This window comes from Macrobrachium rosenbergii, chromosome 5, assembly GCF_040412425.1.
Source record: "Macrobrachium rosenbergii isolate ZJJX-2024 chromosome 5, ASM4041242v1, whole genome shotgun sequence".
Classification (NCBI taxonomy): Eukaryota; Metazoa; Arthropoda; class Malacostraca; order Decapoda; family Palaemonidae; genus Macrobrachium; species Macrobrachium rosenbergii.
Window position 1 is genome coordinate 2,631,599 of NC_089745.1, and position 23,439 is coordinate 2,655,037.

At 35.4% G+C, this 23,439-nt stretch overlaps 1 protein-coding gene across 3 annotated transcripts; it reads right to left on the reverse strand.

Moving 5' to 3' along the window:
* Window positions 1-869: 869 nt before the first annotated feature.
* IKKbeta (I-kappaB kinase beta) lies at window positions 870-22,570 on the reverse strand. 3 transcript variants are annotated; one of them, XM_067103343.1, is made up of 15 exons: window positions 22,312-22,570; window positions 18,648-18,770; window positions 18,093-18,310; window positions 17,774-17,932; window positions 17,137-17,351; window positions 16,352-16,468; window positions 15,814-15,943; window positions 13,584-13,775; window positions 12,518-12,732; window positions 11,460-11,614; window positions 11,104-11,284; window positions 10,725-10,877; window positions 6,962-7,106; window positions 5,510-5,691; window positions 870-4,008 (listed from the first exon to the last, which is right to left on the reverse strand). In XM_067103343.1, the coding sequence occupies exons 2-15, from the start codon at window positions 18,763-18,765 to the stop codon at window positions 3,828-3,830; spliced, it is 2,361 nt and encodes a 786-aa protein (XP_066959444.1). In that variant the 5' UTR covers window positions 18,766-18,770; window positions 22,312-22,570; the 3' UTR covers window positions 870-3,827. The 3 variants fall into 3 exon arrangements, with proteins under 3 accessions (XP_066959444.1, XP_066959445.1, XP_066959446.1); XM_067103344.1 differs by having other exon boundaries at window positions 22,244-22,359; XM_067103345.1 differs by lacking the exon at window positions 22,312-22,570 and adding an exon at window positions 22,104-22,221.
* Between the last annotated feature and the right edge of the window lie 869 nt (window positions 22,571-23,439).

The following is a 23,439-nucleotide window of genomic DNA, read 5'->3' on the forward strand; positions in this document are numbered from 1 at the left end:
AACCTACAGATAACTGTTTCTTTTGCACTCATGCAATTAAAAAATTCAGACACTTTTATACTGGTTCATTGCCAGGGGACGATACCGAAACTTTCAGACTTGGAATTGACCTACATAATTTGAATCTAAGCAATGCCTCACTACAATGATACTACTGAAATTCTAGAAACCATTCTTACAGAAGCAACACTCATCACTATGATTAAAACTACAAAAACTATCGAATTAGGCATGCTACTGTTGAAAGACTTTCTTACTTACAGTTTAGAGTTGCAGTGATAATAAAAGTCTAGTCTTTGCATTCAAAATCTAAGAAGCATATATGTACAAGTGTACCTTCTAGCAACCAAGGACCTTGGCTGCACAAAGTTTGGATCAGTCAATAAAACCCACAAAGTACTTTGCACTTCTTCATACATTGTTTCACCTTCAACACAATAATGACAGGTAAAATAAAAAACACAGAATCACTATCTAACATGAACAGTTAACTACTCAGATTAATACCACCCTAAGTGTAACAGCATAAACCTACAAAAAAATATAGGTAGCACCAAAGGCTACTTGCTACCTTCAGTGGTACAGTACAGAACCTCATATCTGAAATTCATATGTTCGGAAGGGTCTTATCTACGAGCATTTTAAATTCCAACTCATTCAGGTAAGTGCACTACTTGTCGTGATGACAATAAACAAGGGTAATGTTAATTGAGTTCGTTTATATAACATCAAGGTATTTGTAATAGTTTCATTACTAGATTTGAGTTTTATTACTAAACAAAGTATTTAGTTGGACAGGAAGAGTTTATTAGTTTATTATTTTTATAAGTAGGTTTTGTTCTTTCTTTACCTTGGGCTTTCTAGACTTATTTTTCTACAGACTGCTTTCAGCAATTAAGTTTAAATACATTCCTTTAATGACAAACAAACTAAGCCTTCATATCATTTACATATTACAGAGTAATATACTGTATCACTAAATTAGTATTAGTAGCTGTTTTTATTCAAATAAATTTTTACCCTAATATTATTAATGTTGTATAGTTTAACACGACCACCAAGTTAAAAAAGACTGAACCCCCATAGGCATTTTTTCACAGTCTTTACGTTTCCAAACAATAACTACATTTACTCTGGGTTATATCAGACTTCAGAAGTCATCATCATTCAAAAATTAGGTTAAACATTCGACTCATAACCAGTTGATATTTGCTTATATACATTTCAAATTATCACGTTATCAAAGTGGTTTCACCTTACATTCAGCACTGCACTGTATGTCAGTGTTCCAGGCTACATTTCATGTAGTTTAGCCTAAACCACCATAGCCTAATCTATGAAAACAATTCAACTGGAATCAAAGTGATGAATTACTTTCCTCATTAATGAAAAAAAGATTTTTTTTTTTTAATATTCAAATTTCAGCTATACAGTATAACATGTTACGTTCAGTATTTACATGAATTTCTTGTTTCTTATTGACTTGTTTTCCAAGCTAACTTTTCTAGACATCTGGAGAAACCAGTTTTCCTATACCCTCTTGGTCCCAAAGGTTCTGGATACGAGGCTCTCTGCTGTACTTGGCTACTCAAACCCAGATGTTTTGACCACTGTAATAATGGGCTAGTTAATTTTACAGTACCCAAACAGTGAGAAAACCTACCCCACACCACTCCAGAAATTTATCTAATGATATATTCCGTTCCTTTCATCTCTGAGGGCTGAATACATTGGCAAAGCTACCTCCTACAGAAGAGCAAGGAGAGCAAAACACTAACACTACCAGCTAGGTGTTTTTAAATCTATACAGGGTAACTAGAATTATCCAGGAAATATAACCTCCGAAAAAAGCACAGGAATAAAAATGACGCCACAGCACTTGTAAAAGTTCAACTAGAAGAATGGGGGAGTACATGGACTAGCAGACTACTCCCTTTAAATTTGCAAGGGAGAAACAGCATAATAAAATATAAAAATATGTTTTGATGACACACAAGCCTAAGTTCCTACATACTTGCAGAATATCCTAAAAGCAAGAAAGAATAACTGGCCAAAGCTGGTCACTACCCACATGCATAAAAATAAATCACACTGATGATGTCACACAACTAATCTACAGTACAATAAAATAAAGAAAGAATGAATAATAATTCATTATATTACAGCACACAAATCTAACCACAGTCAAACAAATGGAAAAAAAAAAATTTAACATTTTCATCCGCAACATTAACACATTTTCAAATTACATATCAACTGATACTATTCAACTGCACATTGCAACTCATGAGCATATCAAATCCTAATAAAAGCTCTTTAATAAAAGTAACTGATACAGATACTGACGATGAATATAAGGCCTTCAGACAATATAAGTGACAATGACAAAACGCCGGAAAGCCACTCTTAGGCACTTAATGCATAAATGATTTTCAGTAAGAAGCAACAAAATACACTTCGTGAGGAACAATAATTGAGGTACTGTACTTGCTAGGTACTGGATAAACATTAAAAAAACGAAGAGCACTGTCATAAGGTAAAATTCACATAAACAGTTCATTACACTTCATGTCTGACTGGTGCTATCCATCGACCTGGTTTTACACCCTCCAAAAAACAGCCACTTCACCAGTCAAAGAGTAATGCAAACCCTCTTATTTAAAGTTAACAAGATATTGCCAGCAATATGTATTAATTTTTATAATTAATAATTATATCTTTATGTAAATAAAACCTATGTAAATGAAAATACTCATGCATGATACCACCATCTGAACTGATAAAAGTTCTACACAATTTTTAAACACTATGAGACATCACAGAATTTCATGGTTCCTTCGGTGAGGCAAGTCAAGAATGGCTGCACGAGAATATTATCAAGGGGAGAATCTAATCAATAAATAAATAGTATAGAATAAAATCTAATATACTGTATCCTATTTTGTCTCTATGGGAAAGTGTCACACACCAGACAAGTAAAAACTATGCCAGTACTAATTCAGGGAGAGAATGAATAGACCTAATCTATCTAGTGACACTACAAGATTATTTCTCTTAAGACAAAATAAAAAGTCTGATATTTAAATTAAGTTCTAAAAAAATAGTGGATTGACAGATCATGCCACCAATTATATATATATGTGTAATTAAATTTTAGCACCAAAATAAGTAAACTTGTAGCACTTACTATGCATGCATTAAAATCATATTTTTGAACAACACAGCACAATTTGAAACCAGTTTTTTAACCTGAGATAAAAAATAAGACTTAAAACCTTTTATTGAAATTTTAGGAGATAAATTTCATTCAGACTTCATAGCCTATTACTTTAAATTCTAAGATCTGAAACTGTTTATAAAGCTATTACTATATACTACCCATTTTATATAGTATAGAAAACATCAATCAAAATGTCATGGATTAGAAAAACTACAGAAATTCCCAACCACATAACCCCTTATAAAAACAGATGAGGTGTAATAAAAAAAAGGTGCCTATTCTTCTTTGCAAACAAGAATTCTACAGGCTATGCTATAAATAAAATGAATGCAAACAGCCACAACAGAATGCTTCTTAGTTCTGACTCCATTAAAGGGAGTGAAAGCAGATGCATTACACTGGAAGGGTAAAAAGCTTCTACCTAAAGAGTACTGACAGAGAAACTTGATTTGGATTGACGAGAGGCCACTCCTTTGATCTAAGAGGGTTGATATCTAAAAATGTACAACTCTTTCCCACACAGTCTTGTTACCACATAAAAATATAGAGCCCTGTAATGTCTCATGAAAAAGTTTTGTATATAATAAATTCATAAAATTATACTATACTATAAAGAAGTCTCTGTTGCTCCTTTCTTGAGTGGAGACATTGATAGTGGCGATGAGCCCTCCATCTCCGGGGAATTTACAAAGCCATCGTGCTGATGTGGCGACGCTAGGAAGTTTGGAGATTTGGCCTCTCCTACGACCAAATTTGTGTTAAGGTTTCCTGATAAAATTTCTACCATTCTGAAAGAGAAAATTTTCTCATCAGACTTTAATTCTTTGTAGCCTAACTCTTGCAATTTCCTAAACTCTTCAAACTCTGAAAGTGAGATAAAACTTCATATATGTATTCATAAATTCAAATGATTAGTCTGTACAGGTACATTCTGATACAAGGTATGTTTTCAAGAATTCAATTTCTTCATTGTTAAAAACATATTTAAAGCTAAGGATCAACTACTTCACACTAATCTTTTTGCAGGAGGCAGCTTGTAATTGTACAGTTTATATCCTAACAGTATGTCCACACTATTGTACTTAGATGAAAGTGCAGCTCATTTAATTCATTGCCTGTGGTTTTCTCATCAGAAATAAAATTATCTGTACACCATAGTCAAAAACAAATATTCACTGGTTATCCAACAAAGTCATTTGTTGTTGGTTTATATATTATAAAACAGATTTTACAAATTTCAACAGAAGACACAATAATTAAAGAAATACATGGGCATTTAAAACTATAAATACCTAAAACTATTCACAATTACTGAAAAAAAATACAAGAGGAAGGAAGACAAATACAAAGAAACAAAGAATCAAACACTATGACCAGAAGAAAACTTTACTAAGTACTTGAACGAGACCACCAAATCCCATTCCTAAACTAACAGGGGTCGTCTAAAATTTTTGTTTTTACAGATGTAAAATCTGGAGTAATCGTAAGTTGAAGAAGTTGGATGAGGGCTAAAGGGGCAATGTGATAAACATTTGTACTGCATGTAGGGCTCTATACATGGCACACTACAAGTGGAACTGATCAACTGGTGAGAACATTCTCAGATGGCAAGTACTGACCAATAACAGGTATATATTAAAGCATGATAGGAAAAGTTAAAGTGTGCAGAGAAAGGGATACAAAAGACAATAGCGCAACTAAAGAGGAATGGAGTTAGGATGAATAACAGGTAATCCTACACTTTGGGAATAAACAAAAACTTTTCCCAATAAAAAGTATGGCATGTTAAGAATTAAAGAAGGTAAAAAAAAATACAAACAGCCACAGTACGAGTAATGTGTACCTTGTATTTTTACAGGGATCAAAACCAAACTAATTTCCAATACAGAACTGTGACAACGGAGTATAGAATCCAGAATATATGAGCTCACAAAAGTACAAAATGAAATAAAAGGTGAAAGCATTAAAAGTTGCTGCACTTAAGAGAACTTACAGGTGGTCTTACAAAATACCGTAGCGTTACACATTGTTAATGGTTTGGTTACAGTATTTATCCTACATTACTTTAACTACTGTGAATCATCCATTCAGTGACTATCAAAACCCATACATGCAAAGTGAAATTGTTAAAATTATTCCTAACACTACATAGACACTTGAATTTTTTTAGACCAATTTTTTCATTATAAGATAGCATCAACTACCTCAGAATCAGATACCCTCAATGAGTAATTTAATATAATATAGACTTCTAGATGGCTCAATAAAGAAAAAAAGCTGGTTACTCACTGACAACGCAGAGCGCGATTCTCAGCTATTAGAGCACCTGATTCCTTTCCAGACTTTTCAAGCAATAATTCTAGAGATATCAGTGATGCTGGTGATGGAGGCTTCTTTGGTAGATTTGCAGCATTGGGGAGAGGGAGCACTTGTGGCGACGTGGGCGTAGTTGCAGCTCTGCTGTGGTTAATCTGTTGATTGAACAAATTAATCAATAGCAATTTGGTAATGACATGAACTGGTCCTACACTAAACAATTATGAAACAAAACATTGTGAGATGTGCATACGGTAATGCCCGAGATGTAGTACAGATCTACTGACAAAATCATCAGTACTATACTGAAAATCCATGAGTCACAGGAACAAGCTACCTATCTTTTTAAAAGAAAGCTCTTTTACCATAGAATATACACAGAACATCAGTATGAAGGTATGTTTGCCTTGCAGAGGCAACTGTTTTTCATATCTTGTACCAAATGGTCAATGTTGCAAGTTTTTTTATCTCGAAACAATGAAGGTGTGTTTGTCTAGCAGAGGCCTGTTCCAAGGCCCATCCACAGAGAGTGACTACCTGCCTTTCAATCACTCCTCTACCGATGACTCAGAAAAGATAAAGAAACAGCATTTTTGACCTTTGAAAAATATAAACGAAAGCAGAATACAGAGACCAGAACTGGGAAAATTTTGTTTTTACTCGTAGTTTATGTATGCTTAAAATCCTCTCTGCTTAAAAGATGTGTGCTTAAAGAACTTTCATACAAACAAAATATGCAATTACAGGTATTTGTTTGCACATAAGAAGGTTAGGTAAGTATACATATTTGTACTTTTTCTAGCTTTAACCTAAAACAAATAACTGCCCATTTTGTTTGTATGAAAGCTTGTTTAAGTACAGCATTAACTGATAACATCAATTTTTCTCAACTCTGCCCACCAATATTATATATAACGATATTATGTATATAATGGTAATATTTTTGAGCTCTGTACTTGCTTGGCAGTTAAACTCGAACAATGAATGGTGTGTATTTGTTTAGTCCGGCATTGTACGTCCAAGGTTAAAGTACTGTATTATTATTGGTAATGTTATTGTTTCCTTATCCCTTTTAATAGTGATCATTATTATTTTCATTAATAATAAACCTTACTTATATAAATATTTGTTTTGTATGTTAATAAAAAAATCATTTGAGAGAGAGAGAGAGAGAGAGAGAGAGAGAGAGAGAGAGAGAGAGAGAGAGAGAGAGAGAGAGAGAGAGAGAGAGAGAGAGAGAGAGAAACTTTGTAGACATAATAATTTTGGTTATAGTCTCAGTGGATGATTGTTACTGTATATGCGGTAACGTAAATGTTCACTCAGCAGTCAATCAATTAGACGTATACAAAACATAAATAACAAGATGATCATGTGTAATGAGGTGCGTATGTTTTACACTAAATAAAAGAACAAATCCATTACCGCAATTTCCATGATTTTCCAAATATCCTTTTGACGCTGCTTCTGGAGGGATGAAATGTGCTGGGCTGTTCTGGCACAATCCTGCAGCACTGTTTCCAAAGGAGTGGCAAGGGCAGTAACTTCACCACAACTTTCGTTTTGTTTCCTGAAACAAGACCAACAGTGAATACAATGGACGCATCCTCAAGATAAATAATTATACACAATTTCAAACATCTGAGCCACAGACAAACTACTTTTACTAAGGAATACAAGTCCTTCGTAAAAGAAGGCATTGTGCTTACCCCATATAGAAAATGGGAAAAAAAGTACGTTAAAACGAAGAAGACACATGCAAATGTTGTTGCTTCAGGTTCATAGCCTGTAATGAAACTGGAAACACCAAAGACTGAGCTACAAATTCTGTCCTAGAATACATATACTACAGCAAATAAATCTTTATTGTTTTTAAATGCTTCCCAACATTTAAAATTATTTAGGCAAGTGGACAACCTCATTCATACACACTTATGCTTACTGGGTAGAAATAACAAATAAGAAAAATATATCATCAGTGGGGGTACTTTCCATGTTCAATATACCTGTCTTTATCAATTCCGTCACCATCATTAATGTCCTATGTTAATGTCTGAATACCCATTTGATTCAAGCACTCATCAGTGCCTTCACACTGCAGAAATTTCATGTTATTATCAAACAGTTTAAGCAAACTAAATGTGTCACTGACCTGACCTTAGAAAACTGACAAATTTTCCATAGCTTTCAGTGACTTCAATTTGCCACAAAATAAAGAGAAGCTATAGGTGCATAGCAGTACTCATGAAATATGTGAAGAGTAGAAAGGAATGTAAAATTAGTAAATGAAAATCCATCAAATTCAAGTTAGAAGAGTGAGTAAAAAGTTGTCATAGAATATAAAATGTAAAGTTACTGTGAAATAAATGAACTTATGATTCAAGTAATTCAAATTTATGCTAAATAACTAACTGAAAAGCTATAGTGATGAAATAAAATGCTACAATAAAATGAAAGTCAGGGAAAATAATAAAATAAAAACATTACTATTACATATAAGGAAGAGAGAGAGAAAATCTGCCATGAAATTGAGTGCATTAGTTAGTTAGTTATAAATGATTTGTTTAACCAGACCTCTGAACTCTTTTAGGTTCTTCTCGGCTGGGAAAAGAATGGGGAAAAGTACATAAAAATTAAGTAGTTAACTAAATAAATAAATAATGAAAACAGGGGAAATTAGAGAAAATAAAAAAAAAAAGGGGGAAGATTATATTTTACTTATCAATTTAATTTTGTTTAAGAAGAGAATGATATTATTAATTGAAAAGTTATTACCTTCTGCTAGAATATCCTTTATTGATTTATTTTGTAAATAAGTCTTTCTTTCATGATGCCATCTGGGACAGTCAATCAAGATGTGTTTGATTGTTACTGGGATGTTACATCTTTCACAAGTTATTGGTTTGTGTGCGGAGTTGACATCAGATGACCATGTGTGAGTCTGGAGTGTCTCTATTCTGAGTCTTGTTAAAATAACCTCATTGATTCTTTGCTTTGGGTAGAAGAATGCCACTTTTTAACTTCGTTCTTAATTTGTTTTAGTTTGTTTTGTGGGGGTATATTTGTCCAATCATTTTGCCAATCCCTATAAATTAAGGGTTTAACTGATGCTAGCCAGTCTGATAAGGGGCTTTCTTAGTAGTTGGGGGATTGTACAAGCCAATTTTGCAGCTTTATCTGCTTTCTCATTACCCTCAATGCCTACATGGAGCGGAATACACTATCTACCCCAAGAATTCCTACTTTCCCATACTAAACATTTTCCCCACTATCAACTCGTCCCTAAGGATATCCAACATCAAAAAAATACAAAATTCTCTGGCATCTCCCCTAAGAAAAGTTGCACCAAATATTCAAATAAATATCTATTTCTATAAAACAAAAAATTAAATACTGGTAACATATTGTTCTTGGCATGCAATTTCATCTGTATTTATGTGTGTCGAAGCCCATATAGCAATCCTAGAATAGAACTGAGCACTCCTTCAGCAAGTTTCCTAATGAATACTCAATATTACCCTAAGAAAAACGGTTTATTGTTTGTAAATAGCTTAACCAAACTAATGAGTTAACATTCTTAGGTCTCCTATGGCTGGCCCAAAGGATCTGTACTTGATAAATTATCTTATCTAACAAACTGCCGCTCTTTAATAATCAATGGCTGGATAAACTAAATATGATGATAAAAATGTCCCACACTAAAAGCTTATATATCTCTTACCACATCCTTCCTGAGCATAAGATGAATCATTAATTTCTTGTAAGGATTTAATCATGCACTATGGTAATAAAGCTTTCTGTACTCTGGTAAATTTAAATAAATTTTCCATACTTTCAAGAAGTAAAAACAGTCTTTAATAATAAGAGCCTTATTGGCAAATTAAAAATCTACAAGGTTTTAAATATGGCTTGACTAAAAACTGATCCAACACTTCAGCTGAATCAGAAGCTTCTGCTCTTAACAGGCATAAAAGAAGGCACTGGAAAACGAAGACTGAATTCTCAAGATCAAGCTGGTTTGAATATGCATGGAAAAGGGTATAGGAGCAGTTAAGCCAGACCACTTCTTAAACTAGCTAATAATAATATCCATATCTATTACTTTTTTGAATGAGGCCCTTCCGTCTTCTTACTTAATGCTCAAAAGAGCTCAATCTGAAAATAACAGGGTAAATATCTGAAGACTGTCAAAGAAATCATGAAGAAAGATAAGGACAAACACCTGGACCAGAGTGGACATCAGAAAGGGTATGCAACCAAGGCAAGTGGTAGGAACCTGTTATACTCCTATCTCTGTACTGCCAACTGTTACTGCAGTATTATGATTTGTTTAAAAAGGCCACTGAATCACCATTTTGGACTCTCATAAGGCTACCCCAAAGAGATGAAAATTGAAACAAGGCAAAGTTAAACAATTTGAACAGCTAGTTGGGGTGGAGACTAAGGACACAGAGGAAATATAAAACGTCAGAGCGATGAAGCTGGGACCACTGGGACCAAAGGGATGTTGCCAAAAAATCCTCAAGTACCATCTACAGTGTGCAAAACAAGGTACACTGTGCATTGTAGCCTTACAAAACCCATAAAAGCAAAAACTGACTAAAATAATAATGATTAAGTTAATGACTGCCTGGACCACCACGAGGACTGTTTCTTTGAATTTTGATCAGAGAATATTCTGGAATTCCAAGTACGCACACAGAACTATATCCTTGGAATGTCTGATTTTAATACTATCACCACTCATTATAAGTACTGTACAGTATACACTTACTTTAATTCAATTCATATTTTTGCTCTAATACCAGAAAAAATCTGTCGGTAAGAGACTCCATTACGTACTATCACCAGTGTTACATCTTTAAAAAACTTTTATCAAAACTGTCCACCAAAGGGATGTACAAATAAGCTATAGTTGTTGGCACAGAAACAAAGAGATATCATAACTAAAGGCTGTTTTTGTCATTCATGAATTTTTTAAGTCATGACCAAAATAGTAGCTATTACATAGGCTACACCCTTCACAGTAACAAATCTGTACAGAACCAATCATATAACAAGTATAAGCACTTAGAACAAAGATGAACCAAGGACTGTGTTAGAACCAAGTGATTCCACCTAAAGGATCACTAACTAATAAAGTTACATAAGACAGTGTTCTTAAAACATAGTAAGCTGGTTAACCTACTCAATGTGTTTGTAGAGATCCTGCTGAAGTCTATCGCGCTTCTTCAGAGCTTGTAGTAACAACTTGCACATTTCTGTATTATCGTGGGGATTAGCTCGTTGCTCCTTATTTCGACGCCGCAAGTTGCAATAGAGCTCTTCTCCAGCTGCCAGTCTGCAAAACATTAGCATAGAAAAATATGATAGTCTGGAAAAGGTAGGCAAACAAGGAACACTATAAAGTTGATAAAAAACTTATTCTAAAAAGCATTTTTCTGCTTCTTTTAAAAATGATCTGCAAAATTACTGACTGATTTGCTTTTACGAGTACAGCTGCCTTAACAATTTTCAGGCATCACATTATACACAAAAGATTTTACTAAGATCTTAATACAACTTACGCTGCATCTAAAGAATCACTAGCTCTGGCTCTTGCAAAAGGAGAGCACTGCAGCTCCAGTATCCTAGTGTTGAGGGCTGTGAGTGACCCCTCCAGCTGCTGTACACGTTCAACAACAGCATGAACCTGACGAAGTGTTACTTCTCCCATTTCTCGCCACCCACTGTACAGTTTCTCAGATGCTAAGGGAAAAAATGGAGTGTTAAATATTTAAAACAGTCTCCAAAGATTACATAGAGAATGTTTATATCAACATATGGTACTAACCAAATATACTGCCTACTTATCAGTCAAATCATATAATTCACAAACATAAAATGATATATAAACTAAATTTTCCTGCAAATCAGGACTCACTCAATCTTCCTGATGAGGCCTGCTCATCATAGTAATCGAGATCAGTGTTCAATGCTTCCATAAATAAGTGATGTCTCGCTTGCAACTTTGCAATATCGCTAAGCATTTTCTGGCCTGTCTTGGTTAACTGTGCATGGCCAGACATCAGATGAAGCCTGTAAAATGAAAAGCAATGAAAATCAAGTTTCTGAAAAAACTGAAATGACATATTAGCATGGTCACCCACAGTTAACTGATTTACTCTGTGTCTGCCAAAGAGACAAGAACTCCCAATGTTTCACAGACTTTTGAAACCATAGGATTAATAAGTTATTTCCAGTTTTCCATTTCATTCCATTTCATCCTTCCTTTCTAATCATATTTTTCCTTGTACTGAGTGATAAAACTAATAAGAAATGTGATTTTCTGTAAAACCTCAACTCAGGCTTGTGAACAATGCTAGCAAGTTTTCATCTACAGACCAGAGATAATTTTAGAAATTTTCGAACATACCTCTGTTCTTTTCATTCAACAGCATTAAACTCTCCAGCTTTTTTGAGTTCTAAAAATTGTTTTTTAACTTTTAGGTGGCGGCTTTTGCTAATCTTACTATGCGAAATGTAAACGTTTGTGCCTAACTTTTTTAAGTTCATGACTGATCGTTTTCTCATAACTTTCTGTTTTACTCAGTATTTCTTCCATAATTCTGTTCCAGTATTTGTTATGAAGTGTTCAACAGTAAGGGTTTATCACGACTTATTATCCTTGGGTAATTTTGTGTTGGTGGGTAAGGAACTCACTAGTTTCTCATTTTCTCCCTGTATTTATATAAAGAAGTAAACTTTGGCCAAGATCGTTTCTATAACTGCAGTACTAATACCAATAAGTGTTCTAAAACACTACTGTATATCCAATACCCCATTCTCAGCACTTAAAACAAAAAAACTTCTCTACAAAAAAAAAAAAAAAAAAACAGTTGTCACATTTGCCAGACTACCATGGTAACCAGTACTGATGTAAAACTTCTTCCATAAACACAATACATCACAAGCATTAAAATACTGTAACAGTAAACTTACATTGAAACTTTCTGAGACTGAGTGAGTAACGTCAATAGTCGAGCTTCACGGTGAAGAAAGAAAACAGCATGAGCCCACATTCTTCGCTGGGTCTGATAGTCTACTGTAGTTCGAGGTTCTCGGAGCATTGCTTCCACCAACGGTGGGAAATGTGGGGGAACTTGTGGCCTCGTCATACCCTCAGCAAAAACGTACATTAACCACTCATCTTCGTCCTGTGAATTTATCACTAATGATACAAATCCAAATATCATGATATCTTTAGAAACAAAATGTCAACATACTGTATATCAAGGCCCTTCTGCAGACTTATTTTGTAAAATTTTGACATTTTGTATTGGTAATGATACATAACAAAACAAAAGCAATATTAATGGCTTAATAAGAATAAATTTCACAGAGCAAAAAATTCTCCCAGCTTTATTTTCACTGATCTTCATATAACAACACTCGAAATCTATTTCACACGTTCTTTTCAGGCTTTAAAGCCCCTAAAATGATGACATCCTTCTGAGCAATTAATCCTGTTCTCAATGACTTTGAATTTCAATGAAATATCTGCATCTGTCTGTAAACTGCTAGGACCACAGAAGTTAAACTCACTGTTAACAGAATTTTCCACATTAAGCAGAAACTAATTTTGGAACCATGTACAAAACAGTATGCAGTACCAATTTTTGTGACATTTAAATTTTCAGTGGGACCATAGATTCAGAATCTTGACAGAAACATTACAAGTACAGTCACTCAGTACACCTACATATGATATCCTCACAATTTTTAATTGTTATAATTTTAAAACTATCCTTGCTTACTTAAAATATAAAAACAACCTGTATATGACTACAATTTAAGATGTTTGAAAGCATTTTGATCTAAATGTGAAATACCAGAGAGGATAAAATTACTGCCTTTGTTCCCAGTATGGGCTTAATGCCTACTCATTCATATGGTGACAGTATTCAAGTGTTGCCAAAAAATTTCCCCAGAAATATAAAAAAATCCAACTAAAAACTAATACTAAAACTAGATGACATACTCTAAAATATCACAACAATGAATTTACCGGAGGAGCCCAGCACTGTATTGCTGATCGTGTAGCATCAGGTGGTTGCCCCCTGGGTAGTAAGAGATGCTGGTCTTCTATAGAGACTCCACTGTCTCGTGCAACCCACTGCTGGACTTCTGATAAGGATGTGGTTTCTTTTACTTCATACTCCAGTACACGGCAAAGGTCTACAACAAATATCTTGATCATCTGAAAGAGACGTCCTTTGTATTACTAATTTTCAAAGACAAGAGAATAGCATTTCCATAAAAAGTTTAAGTACATTTGGTTCACCATTACAAACCTATTGCTTCTATTTATAGGTATATACCCAAAAGGAATTTATAACATTTGAAGTGGTAGCTACAAGTTGTGTATGATATCCAGTACAAGGACTGGATATCATCACCTCACCTGTAAAACTTTCTAACTCAGTCTGCAGAACAGGTAAGAGTGCTAACCACAAGGACTCAAGAGAATAGCATCTAGATTTAAAGTAAAACCCCAGGTCTATATCTACGAAACATTAACTTCTGCTTTAACATATATCCCAATGAGAAGCTAATTTAAGTCATGGTGCCTGACTTATTTAGATTTATTGTAAACTGGCTTTATGTCAGTACTCCCTTGCCCAGAGGCAAGGCAATATGTTGTAAAGTTTAAGATGTATGATGTGAATTTCTGGTGGCTTTCAGCGAACAAGAGATGAGAGTCATGGGGAAAACAACGATGGGATTTTAATTATTCATCAATAAAAGAAGTGTAACTAGACCACCAGGTCACACTTCAAGACTGTCTTTGCCCTACTCCAGAAAAATCTTATTAACCCATTTACTGCCTCAGCCAGAAATACTTAGTTGAAATAACTGATCTGGAGCAGGATTAAACTACAGCACACAACTTCAAAATACAGTAATCATTTTCTAGAGGATACTATGAAAAGGAATAACTCCAAAAATCAGCTAAAAATGCTGTGTGCTGATGCCCATCTTTATTTTGCTGAGGTTACGCAGCCACAGTAGTGAGAAACAAAGCAAGAAACAAAAATGTGAATAAAGTTATACAACCATTATAACGAACAGTAAGCAGCTAAATAATACAAACTTTAAATAACAAAGGTTACATAAGAAAAGAAGTCTGAGAAGATGCCAAATGCAAGTTTGTTTTGGTGCAAAAAACAAAACTGAAAAACAGTTGGCTGGGTGGGCAGCAGTTTTATAAAATTCACCAACAAAAAATGTCCACACACTTGATTTTATTCAACTGGAAAATAAATGGTACAAAAAACTACAATAAATACTACAAACACTTAATAAATGGAACAAAAAACTACAATAAATACTACAAACACTTGAAAGGCAAGAAAACAATAACAAAAAGATTAAAAGACACAAGTCTGGTAATGAGTACCAAGCTGACTGCATACTTAATTAAAAATAGTAGTCAAGAAATGTGAGCTTCCAGCACACGAGACAAATAGCTCCTCTTACTCCAGAAGGTTTCATTAACCATTTTGTGATTCAGTGCTTTGTCAGCTAGTTCAGGCATAAGGTATCAGTAAAATTAATTGATTTGGGAATCATACAAACACAATAATACAGAACGTTACATCATTTTTCATAATGAAGTAAAACTATATGCATCAACTAAATATTGTATGCCTGGCTTATCTCTTATTAAAACAAATAACTTTCAATCTAACACAATACAAAGGTACATCAAAACAATTTACAAAGAAAATTACAGAACAAAGCTTCCTCAATACTTTAATCAACAGATCATCTCATTGTTATGATAAAAACAACTAAACAATTTTTCTAACAATGCTTATCAAGTTCTCAATTATACATTAAAGAATAGAGTGCTCTTAAAATTTCAAGGTCTGACCCACAACTTGGTCTCCAGTCCAGCTTTACATGTATACATGGTTTAATTAACTGCTCTTATTGTCTAAAGGGTACCGAACCTTCACAGATTGTGTTCAATAAATACATTTTTTAATTTTCGCTTCTGTTTCACCAACATTTATTTACTTGCACAAGCTACTGTTAACCTTAACTTCAAACATAAAAATGAAGGCAGTAGCATATTGCAATAATGAGTGACCAATGTAACATACCTTACATGTATGTCTGTCTTTTTTTTTGGGCTGGGAATAAGTCACTCAGTGAAAAGAACTATACAGTAATACAGTATGCAGTAACCAAATGAACATGACACTTTCAAACCCTCAGCGTTGTTTCCATACCTTTCTGTTGAGGACATCATTGATCATGTTGAAAGCTACAACTTGTTTACTTCCATTATCACCTTCGATGTGACCTCTGAGTACTGGATCCCACTCCAGCATGATGCGAAGCCATTCCTCCACTCTCGCTCTGGTTGGATGAAAATAATATAGCGTGTTTATAAAGCTAACGATAATCTGACAGCATTTTGTGCATGCTTATAGTTTAAAAACAAAGCCAAAAGAGTATGTTATTTAGTTTTCTCATAAATTTTTCCAAACCTCTAATACAGTAATGGAATTACTTTCCTAGTCCTGTGATGTGGAGAATGGCCAATGTTTCATGAGAATCACAATGGTTTGTTTCTTACTATTAAGTATCAGGAACTTATTACTATTAATATTATTATTGTTACTACTACTATTATTACTATATTATCATTATTAAGCAGTTTAATAAGATCAACGACCTATTACAGCCTGCGCTCCTACATAAACGGTGACAGTTTGTGTCCCTGTAGGAACAACTTAGGAATAACTATGCAGAAACAAAACTCACTTTAGTGGTCCTGAGATATGAATTTCTGGAAACATGTGGGCAGAAAACTGGATATCCCCATTTCGACCTTCGTATACACAAACATGATGTGACTGCTTCGTCCGGACACGTTTCATCCTGATGATAAAGTATATTAGATACTTCGAGAGTAAAGCCTAAACTTTTACATAATGCAGCATTATTTGACAGGCTAAAATTTCTACCATTATTGCTATAACATTTTTTACATGCACTAATAAATGATATATCCAAACTCATTTGGTTTGCAAAAAGAACTCATTCTTGCATTATGGTTGAAAAAATAGAAAGAAAACTTAAACAATTCAGACAGATTGGTCAGAAGGGAATAATGAAACAGACGAAAAGTAAAAAGCTGAAGGTGACACTAATGGGGACTGAAGAATGCTGCGTAAGTTCATTTTATTACTAAAATTTGGCATTAGCTGATGGTAGAAGTTTGGACATTCCCAAATGTTTAACTGTTATTCTCTGGTACAGGGATTGAGTCATGTGAGATATTTACTTCATTTTCATTCCCTCTGGTCTAATTTCTTTGTTTTGTCTAGCTCCAATTTTCACCACTTACTATATAACAAATAACCTTCGGCCAAGAACTAGGAGAGCAATTCAGTAGTAATGCAAAACCATTTCATAACAAAATTGAAAAAACATATCCTTAATTATTACTTTGATGATTAGGGTCTGTAAACCTTCAAAGATGAAACTGAAGCATACAAATGAAGAAAAAATACAAAAATACAAACCAATAAAAAGAAATTGCTTACCACTCAACTGGTGTCATATTAGGAAGAAAAGGTCTGACTCCAGTGATGATTTCATGAGTTACAAGACCTAGACTCCAGTAGTCAACAGTACAAGTGTACCTCTTGCTCAAGAAGAGCTCTGGTGCCAAGTACTGCAATGTACCTACAAACGAGGTACAGACACTGGTTTGGTCTAATTCTTTCGCATAGCCAAGATCGATGAGCTTATGCACCGTCTGCGAAATAACATTTTGGAATTGAAAATTTTGCGTTACATACTTGGCAAAGGTAAGAGCTGATTTAATTTTCTTTAGTGGTCAAAAAACAAAAAGCAGTACCTGGACTGCTCTCTTTCTTACCCAATTATTATACTAATTCCATCTACCATTAAACCTGTTCAAACTTTAACAATGTATATATTGAAACTCGATAAGAACCATAGTTACAAATCTCAAACATTTCCAGCACTTCCATTCCCAGAGAAACTCAACATAATCATATCAAATATTACTGCAGCTGCAATATCATCACAATACTACCCGTGAATGCATGAAACATAGAAATCCAATCAAAAGTAACATTCAACGACTCTGAAGACCTTTTCAGAATTATTTCCTCAACTGCCCAAACAGATCTTCTCAATGTTATCAAGACAGACCTTTCCATCAACATCTTGAAGGACAATATTTTCAGGCTTGAGGTCCCTGTGGATTATTCTCATCGAATGAAGATACGCAACCGCTTCGGTCATGTCTCTGATGCACGCCCTCACTGCTGCTTCACGCATGCCACAGCAATTTTCAGGTTTGTTTAATACCTGGAAAAACAATTAATACAAAACATGATGCATATATTGTACATATGAATGTAGTTCATGAAGTTTTCTATATCATAGACTTATGGTACTAAAGTTAATTATTTGCACCTTGACTTCACATAAATACAAACAGAAAGTCTCTAGCATGTAGCCAACTTACTTTTCGAAGATCGCCCCCACTACAGTACTCCATGCACAGCATGGGAAGATCACCAACAGGTCCCTTCAATTCAGATGGAACTTCAAAGCATTTCACCACGGCCTGGTGGTCTAATCGATTCATGATTTCCACTTCTTTCTCCCATCTTTCTACATGTTTGGGAGACAATATATTTTCTGTCCCGGTACCTGGAGTCCCCCAACGGCATTTTTTGAGAGCTAAAACGAGAGGATGTGATTAAAACATCATTAAACTAAGAATACTGTTATTGTAGAGAACATTAAAAAAAAAATTATACTATCTCTATGAAGCTTGGTAATGAGATGTAGCCATTATAGTATAAAGTTTGCATGGATTCTTCAAAAAAATATCTGCTGGCAAAGTATTCAGTACTTTGTTCAGGCAATGAATCGTTGAGGATTCTAAAATTTAGGTCCTAAAATGTCTCTTTATGAAAGTTCGTCAGTTTTTCTCATTCAAAAAGTAATAAAAACTTTATTCTTGTCAAAAATACATAGAATACCAGAAAAAGATCGGCTGACATAGGTTCCTTACCTATAGTTTCTCCCGTGTCATTGTGTCTCCAAAGCGTAACCGTACCAAAACCACCAGTCCCGAGCACTTTATCCTTTATCCAAGGATATGTAGCCGGTTTTTCCTCTACCGCAGCCATTGCCTCTGAAACATAAAATTACTTCTTAACATTCATCATTGAAAGATCTTGGCAACTTACACAGAATAGAAACAAATGCATAACATGAGAAAAATATAAGCTAACAAGAGAGCCAATAACAATAATGGGAAATCATTTTCTAAGAAAGGGAAAAAAACTGATTAATAGTGCCAAGGGAAATGGTGAAAGATATTCAGAGACACAGGAGAGCCAGTGGTGAAAACATACCAAATCTTTCAACTAAATTGTATTTTTCATAGATATGCAAATTAGAGCCTTTTATGAAGGAGATTCATAACTGCACTGTTTCACCTTACTCCTCAAATGTGTCTAAATCTTTCCTACAATGGCAGATGAGAAGGTCAAGGCAGTAAGACAAGATCTAATGACAGACAAGGGGAGATCTCCAGGAATGCCAAAAGAAGGCCACATCTTCAGGTACTCATGGCAGTCTGTCAAGTCTAGAGCAGCCAGCAAAACAGAAGTAGGAGGTGATAAACCGTGAGCACGCACAGTGGTCTTGCCTGGAGAGAGCTCTGCACATGCATCCAGGCCATCACTGTCGGTAAGCACTTGCAGGGTAATGTTTTTTGCATGCAGACATCTTTGTTATTTTCCTGTATGAGGAAAAAATGGCAGAAAAAGACAAGGAGGATGAAGAGTGCCTGCTCTTCTTCACCTTACTCTGTCCATGGGTCACGCTTTCCACGAATGATGCAGGAGCAATGTTAAGGACGGGTGACACTGGCAGAGTACAGCCTATGTTTGATACCGCAGGAGGTTATCCACCCACAGGCAAGGCAACCCCTAAAATTCTCAAACGTGCAAAGCTCCTTAGCAGAACAGTAACTGAATGAGTCAATAGCTTGTGCTGGCTGCCCACATCAGACTGAGCCAAAGGAAAATGCATAAGAGCAGCTGGGAGCTGTGCAAGAGAAATAAACTGAGATTTGGTAAACACTTCTTAGGCTTCCTCTGCTTCTTGCCAGACCTTTTCTGCTGTGATGGGCCAAAGGACTTGCAAAAAGAGCAGACTCAACACCAATCCACAAGCACAGGGGACAAAGCAGGTGTATATCCACCCTTGGCTTGCAAACCTACACAGAGTAGCTGTGTTTTCTTTGATGCATCCATTACACCAAAACCAACTAACCATACATATGATAATTCAAAAGAAAGTTTCAATACTCAGTCAGTCAAGGAGAGTGCAGCAAGAGCTCCATTCCTTAGAGCAACCTAAAAAAAGTGCTTTATGAAACCTTGTGAGCGGGGGTTTCCCCTATTCACCAACCCACCACCAGTTAATGAGCTCATTACCACTGGTTCAACAACTGATTCAAGTCTCTCTCCATTACAATGGTGAATTGTATTCCAGCAGGAATAAACAGGATTAATTCTATCCTGAAGTGTGACACCCCGTTTCTTAATCTTGCCTATCTATTTAGTATGTTCAGCAGCTTCTTGGGCTGTATCCTAGGTAGATTATGATACAGAGTTGCAATAGTACTCTCTTTAAATGACGCAATACAGGCAGTCCCAAGTTATTGGCAGGGGTTCCGTTCTGACGATAACCAAAAATCGGGGATTTTTTATTATCGGCACCTCTGTTAGGTACGTATCGGTGCCAATACCCAAATATCGGCGCCGTTAAGCGGAAATCGGGGCTTTTTGGTGCTGAAAATTGTCGATTTTCATTGCTAGACAAGCACCATAAAACCGGATCGCCAATAACCAAGCCCACCAATAACCAGGGACTGCCTGTAATCACAAGTTTCTTAATAGAACACTTGTAATACTCTTTGATGGATGTAAAATTTCTTTGATGATATCCAGTAACCCTTATTAACATTTGCCTGAATGTCACAAATGCTACTTAACTTATTTTTCTTTCATCCCAACAAGAATTCAATTTTATTTTCAATTAGTTTTAGTTTTGTATCTGTAGCCTCAAAGTCACCAATTAAGAAATAGCCCTGGGTGTCATCCACATATATCTTCAACTAGACCTCATTCCCTCCAGGATATACACTTGACACGCCACTCATAATAACATAACATATGACTTGAGGAGTACAGCCTATCCTTGATACCATGAGGTATTGCCAAAGGCAAGACAATCACTACAGGAGCTCAACAGAATTTAGTTCCCTGGCAGAAACTGCAGCAAAAGATGGGTCGCTCGGAGTACTAAGGGACAGCAAGGAGTTTTTAATGCAAAAATAGCTAGGAAATGATAGACCACTAAACAGGAACCTAAAAATACCAACCTAACGTAACCTAGGGTTGTTTACTGGTTACAATTTTGCCGTTTTAGCTATGGAGGGGAGGGGGAGGTCAGGTACTGCTTTACCATTATAAGTCATAATCCGATTACTTTTTTATTTATCATTTGTGCACAGTGTTTATTGGGTTCAAAGTAACAAGAATGTAGAGCTCTTTTCAAAAATGTACGTTACAATTTTGCATCGTGTATTGCCATTCATAATTATCTTCATAATCAAGGCTAATTGTAGATCTAAATTTTCATTGCCGACGAGTTCGTCATTATTTCGTACACAACAATTACACCTAAGCCAGGCCTACACCACACTGAGCTTGCTCATCATGGGAATGTGACATTGTGTCAAACTTGCCCAGAAAAAAAAGGGCATATTGAGCTATGGTACGACAAAGTTAAGCAAAATTCTACTGTATGAAGACGTAGGTTTGTCTGAATTAAACAGCCTAGGCCTAACCTTGCCTAGTAGATCTAAGTAGTAGCCTCGCGGCGGCGACTTCCTTCTAACTTGGCTTCCTCTACAGTTTTTTGGTTGCTAATTATGGATTTACATTCGATTTTTGTTGCAAGAATGTAATTAACCTGTAATTAACCCCTGAAGTCCATCCAACAAGGGGTTTCCATACGCAATCTTCATAAGATAGCGCACGGGTATATACGCCTGTTTGGAACGGTTCATATCTCGTCCGGCAAGTGCAATAGCTTGTTGATGTATGGGTACCACCCACCCCGGGGGCAGTACTAAACACGGCGAAGGGACATTCCATTTGGCCGACAACAAATGCACCGCCAGTATCAGAAGGCCTAAAAGTGTAGAAAAAATCATTTCCAAGGTAAAAACAGGCGCGAAGCTAATACTTAGAACTAGCCCCTCGCTAGACATACCTATTAAGACCAAACCTAAGTAAACAAATAGAGACACTCACGGTAACTGTGTACTGACCTACTCTACAACTACACTAAGGACTAAATCTATTAAATCTACAACAACTACACGTTAGATCTGTTAAATCTAACAATCACGTAAATCAATTACCGTTAAATACCGTCTAAAACTCACATGCACAAGGCAAGACTTTCATAGAATCCAGGTTACGCGAAACAAAAAAAAAAATGGGCCAAGGAAAACTACATCATTACATTCATTTCAAACCAGAATCTCCTCTTATTACGTTATGTAATTAAAGAACAATCCATTACCGCCTCATTACGCTCCTCAACCACACAAATTACGCCTTATTCGTTCGATTTCCAACGTAAAAACTCACCGAGATCGGACGTCAAACAGGTAACGGGGGAGACATTTGTTTTGGTTTGATCGTCTTTTGTTTCGCAGGTCGGGGGTTCCCCATCAAGACAGCTCGTAGATGTGTGCGGCTGATGGCGAGGTTAAATCGTTCTCCTGGCCGCCATATTCGTTTGGAATCATTTTCCTAGAGTGTGTTTCTTTCGTTTTTCTGTGGTTCGATCATGTTTTTAAATGATTCGTTGCCATTGTGTGTTCTTCTTTCTCTCCTTATATATTGTACTGCACCTGTTATCCATCCTATCCGTTGAAGTATGTGATGAATCATTACTTTTATTATTAAAAATATATTATCTAGGATGACGAAACATTCTTGCTGGGATAAAACATGGAAGATAAGATCTAAAGAGTCAATTAACTTTCCGCGATAAGAGGGACTCTCCTCAATTCGTTATACTACGGTCAAACGATAACTGATGTAAACGGGAATCTTGTGAGCTCTGCAGAGATTTAATGACCACGATAATATTAATGACCTCTATTGCCCTGGAATTATGTTTTCGATAGCCTAAGCTCATTGGCTTAGTCCAGAAGTCTTAAGAGCTCCAAAATCTACGAGGTATGAGGACGCACTGGGATTATCAAAAGATAATTTAAATGGTTTGTGAGAACACAGTAAAAGTTATTTTGAAAAATTTAGGGTCTAGGTCCAATAATGATTTTCAGGAATCCCTTGACGTTGGAATCAGTGTTCAAATATATGGATTCACTTAATACGAGAGGGAGATTAGAAAAGCTGAACATTTTAATGAAACATCTAAAACGAAGAGTTACTAACGCTATAAGATCACGGTCTAAAAGTAAACGAAACGTTCTAAATCCATTCCAAATCATGAACGACACTGAGCAATAAAACATGACTATATATGTTTTATTACTCTCCAAGAGATATGACTTGAACGTCACTTCTTATCATATATGATAGTTTCAGCAGTTCACAGTATCTTTTGAAAGGTGACGAGGTCTCTCAGAATTTTTTTTTTATGATGGGTAATTCGAAATTGATACGACATCGCCATGTGTCGTACGTTTCGCCATTGACTATTTAATTTCTTATTTCATCGCCCGAAATATGCTGCTGCCACCACAA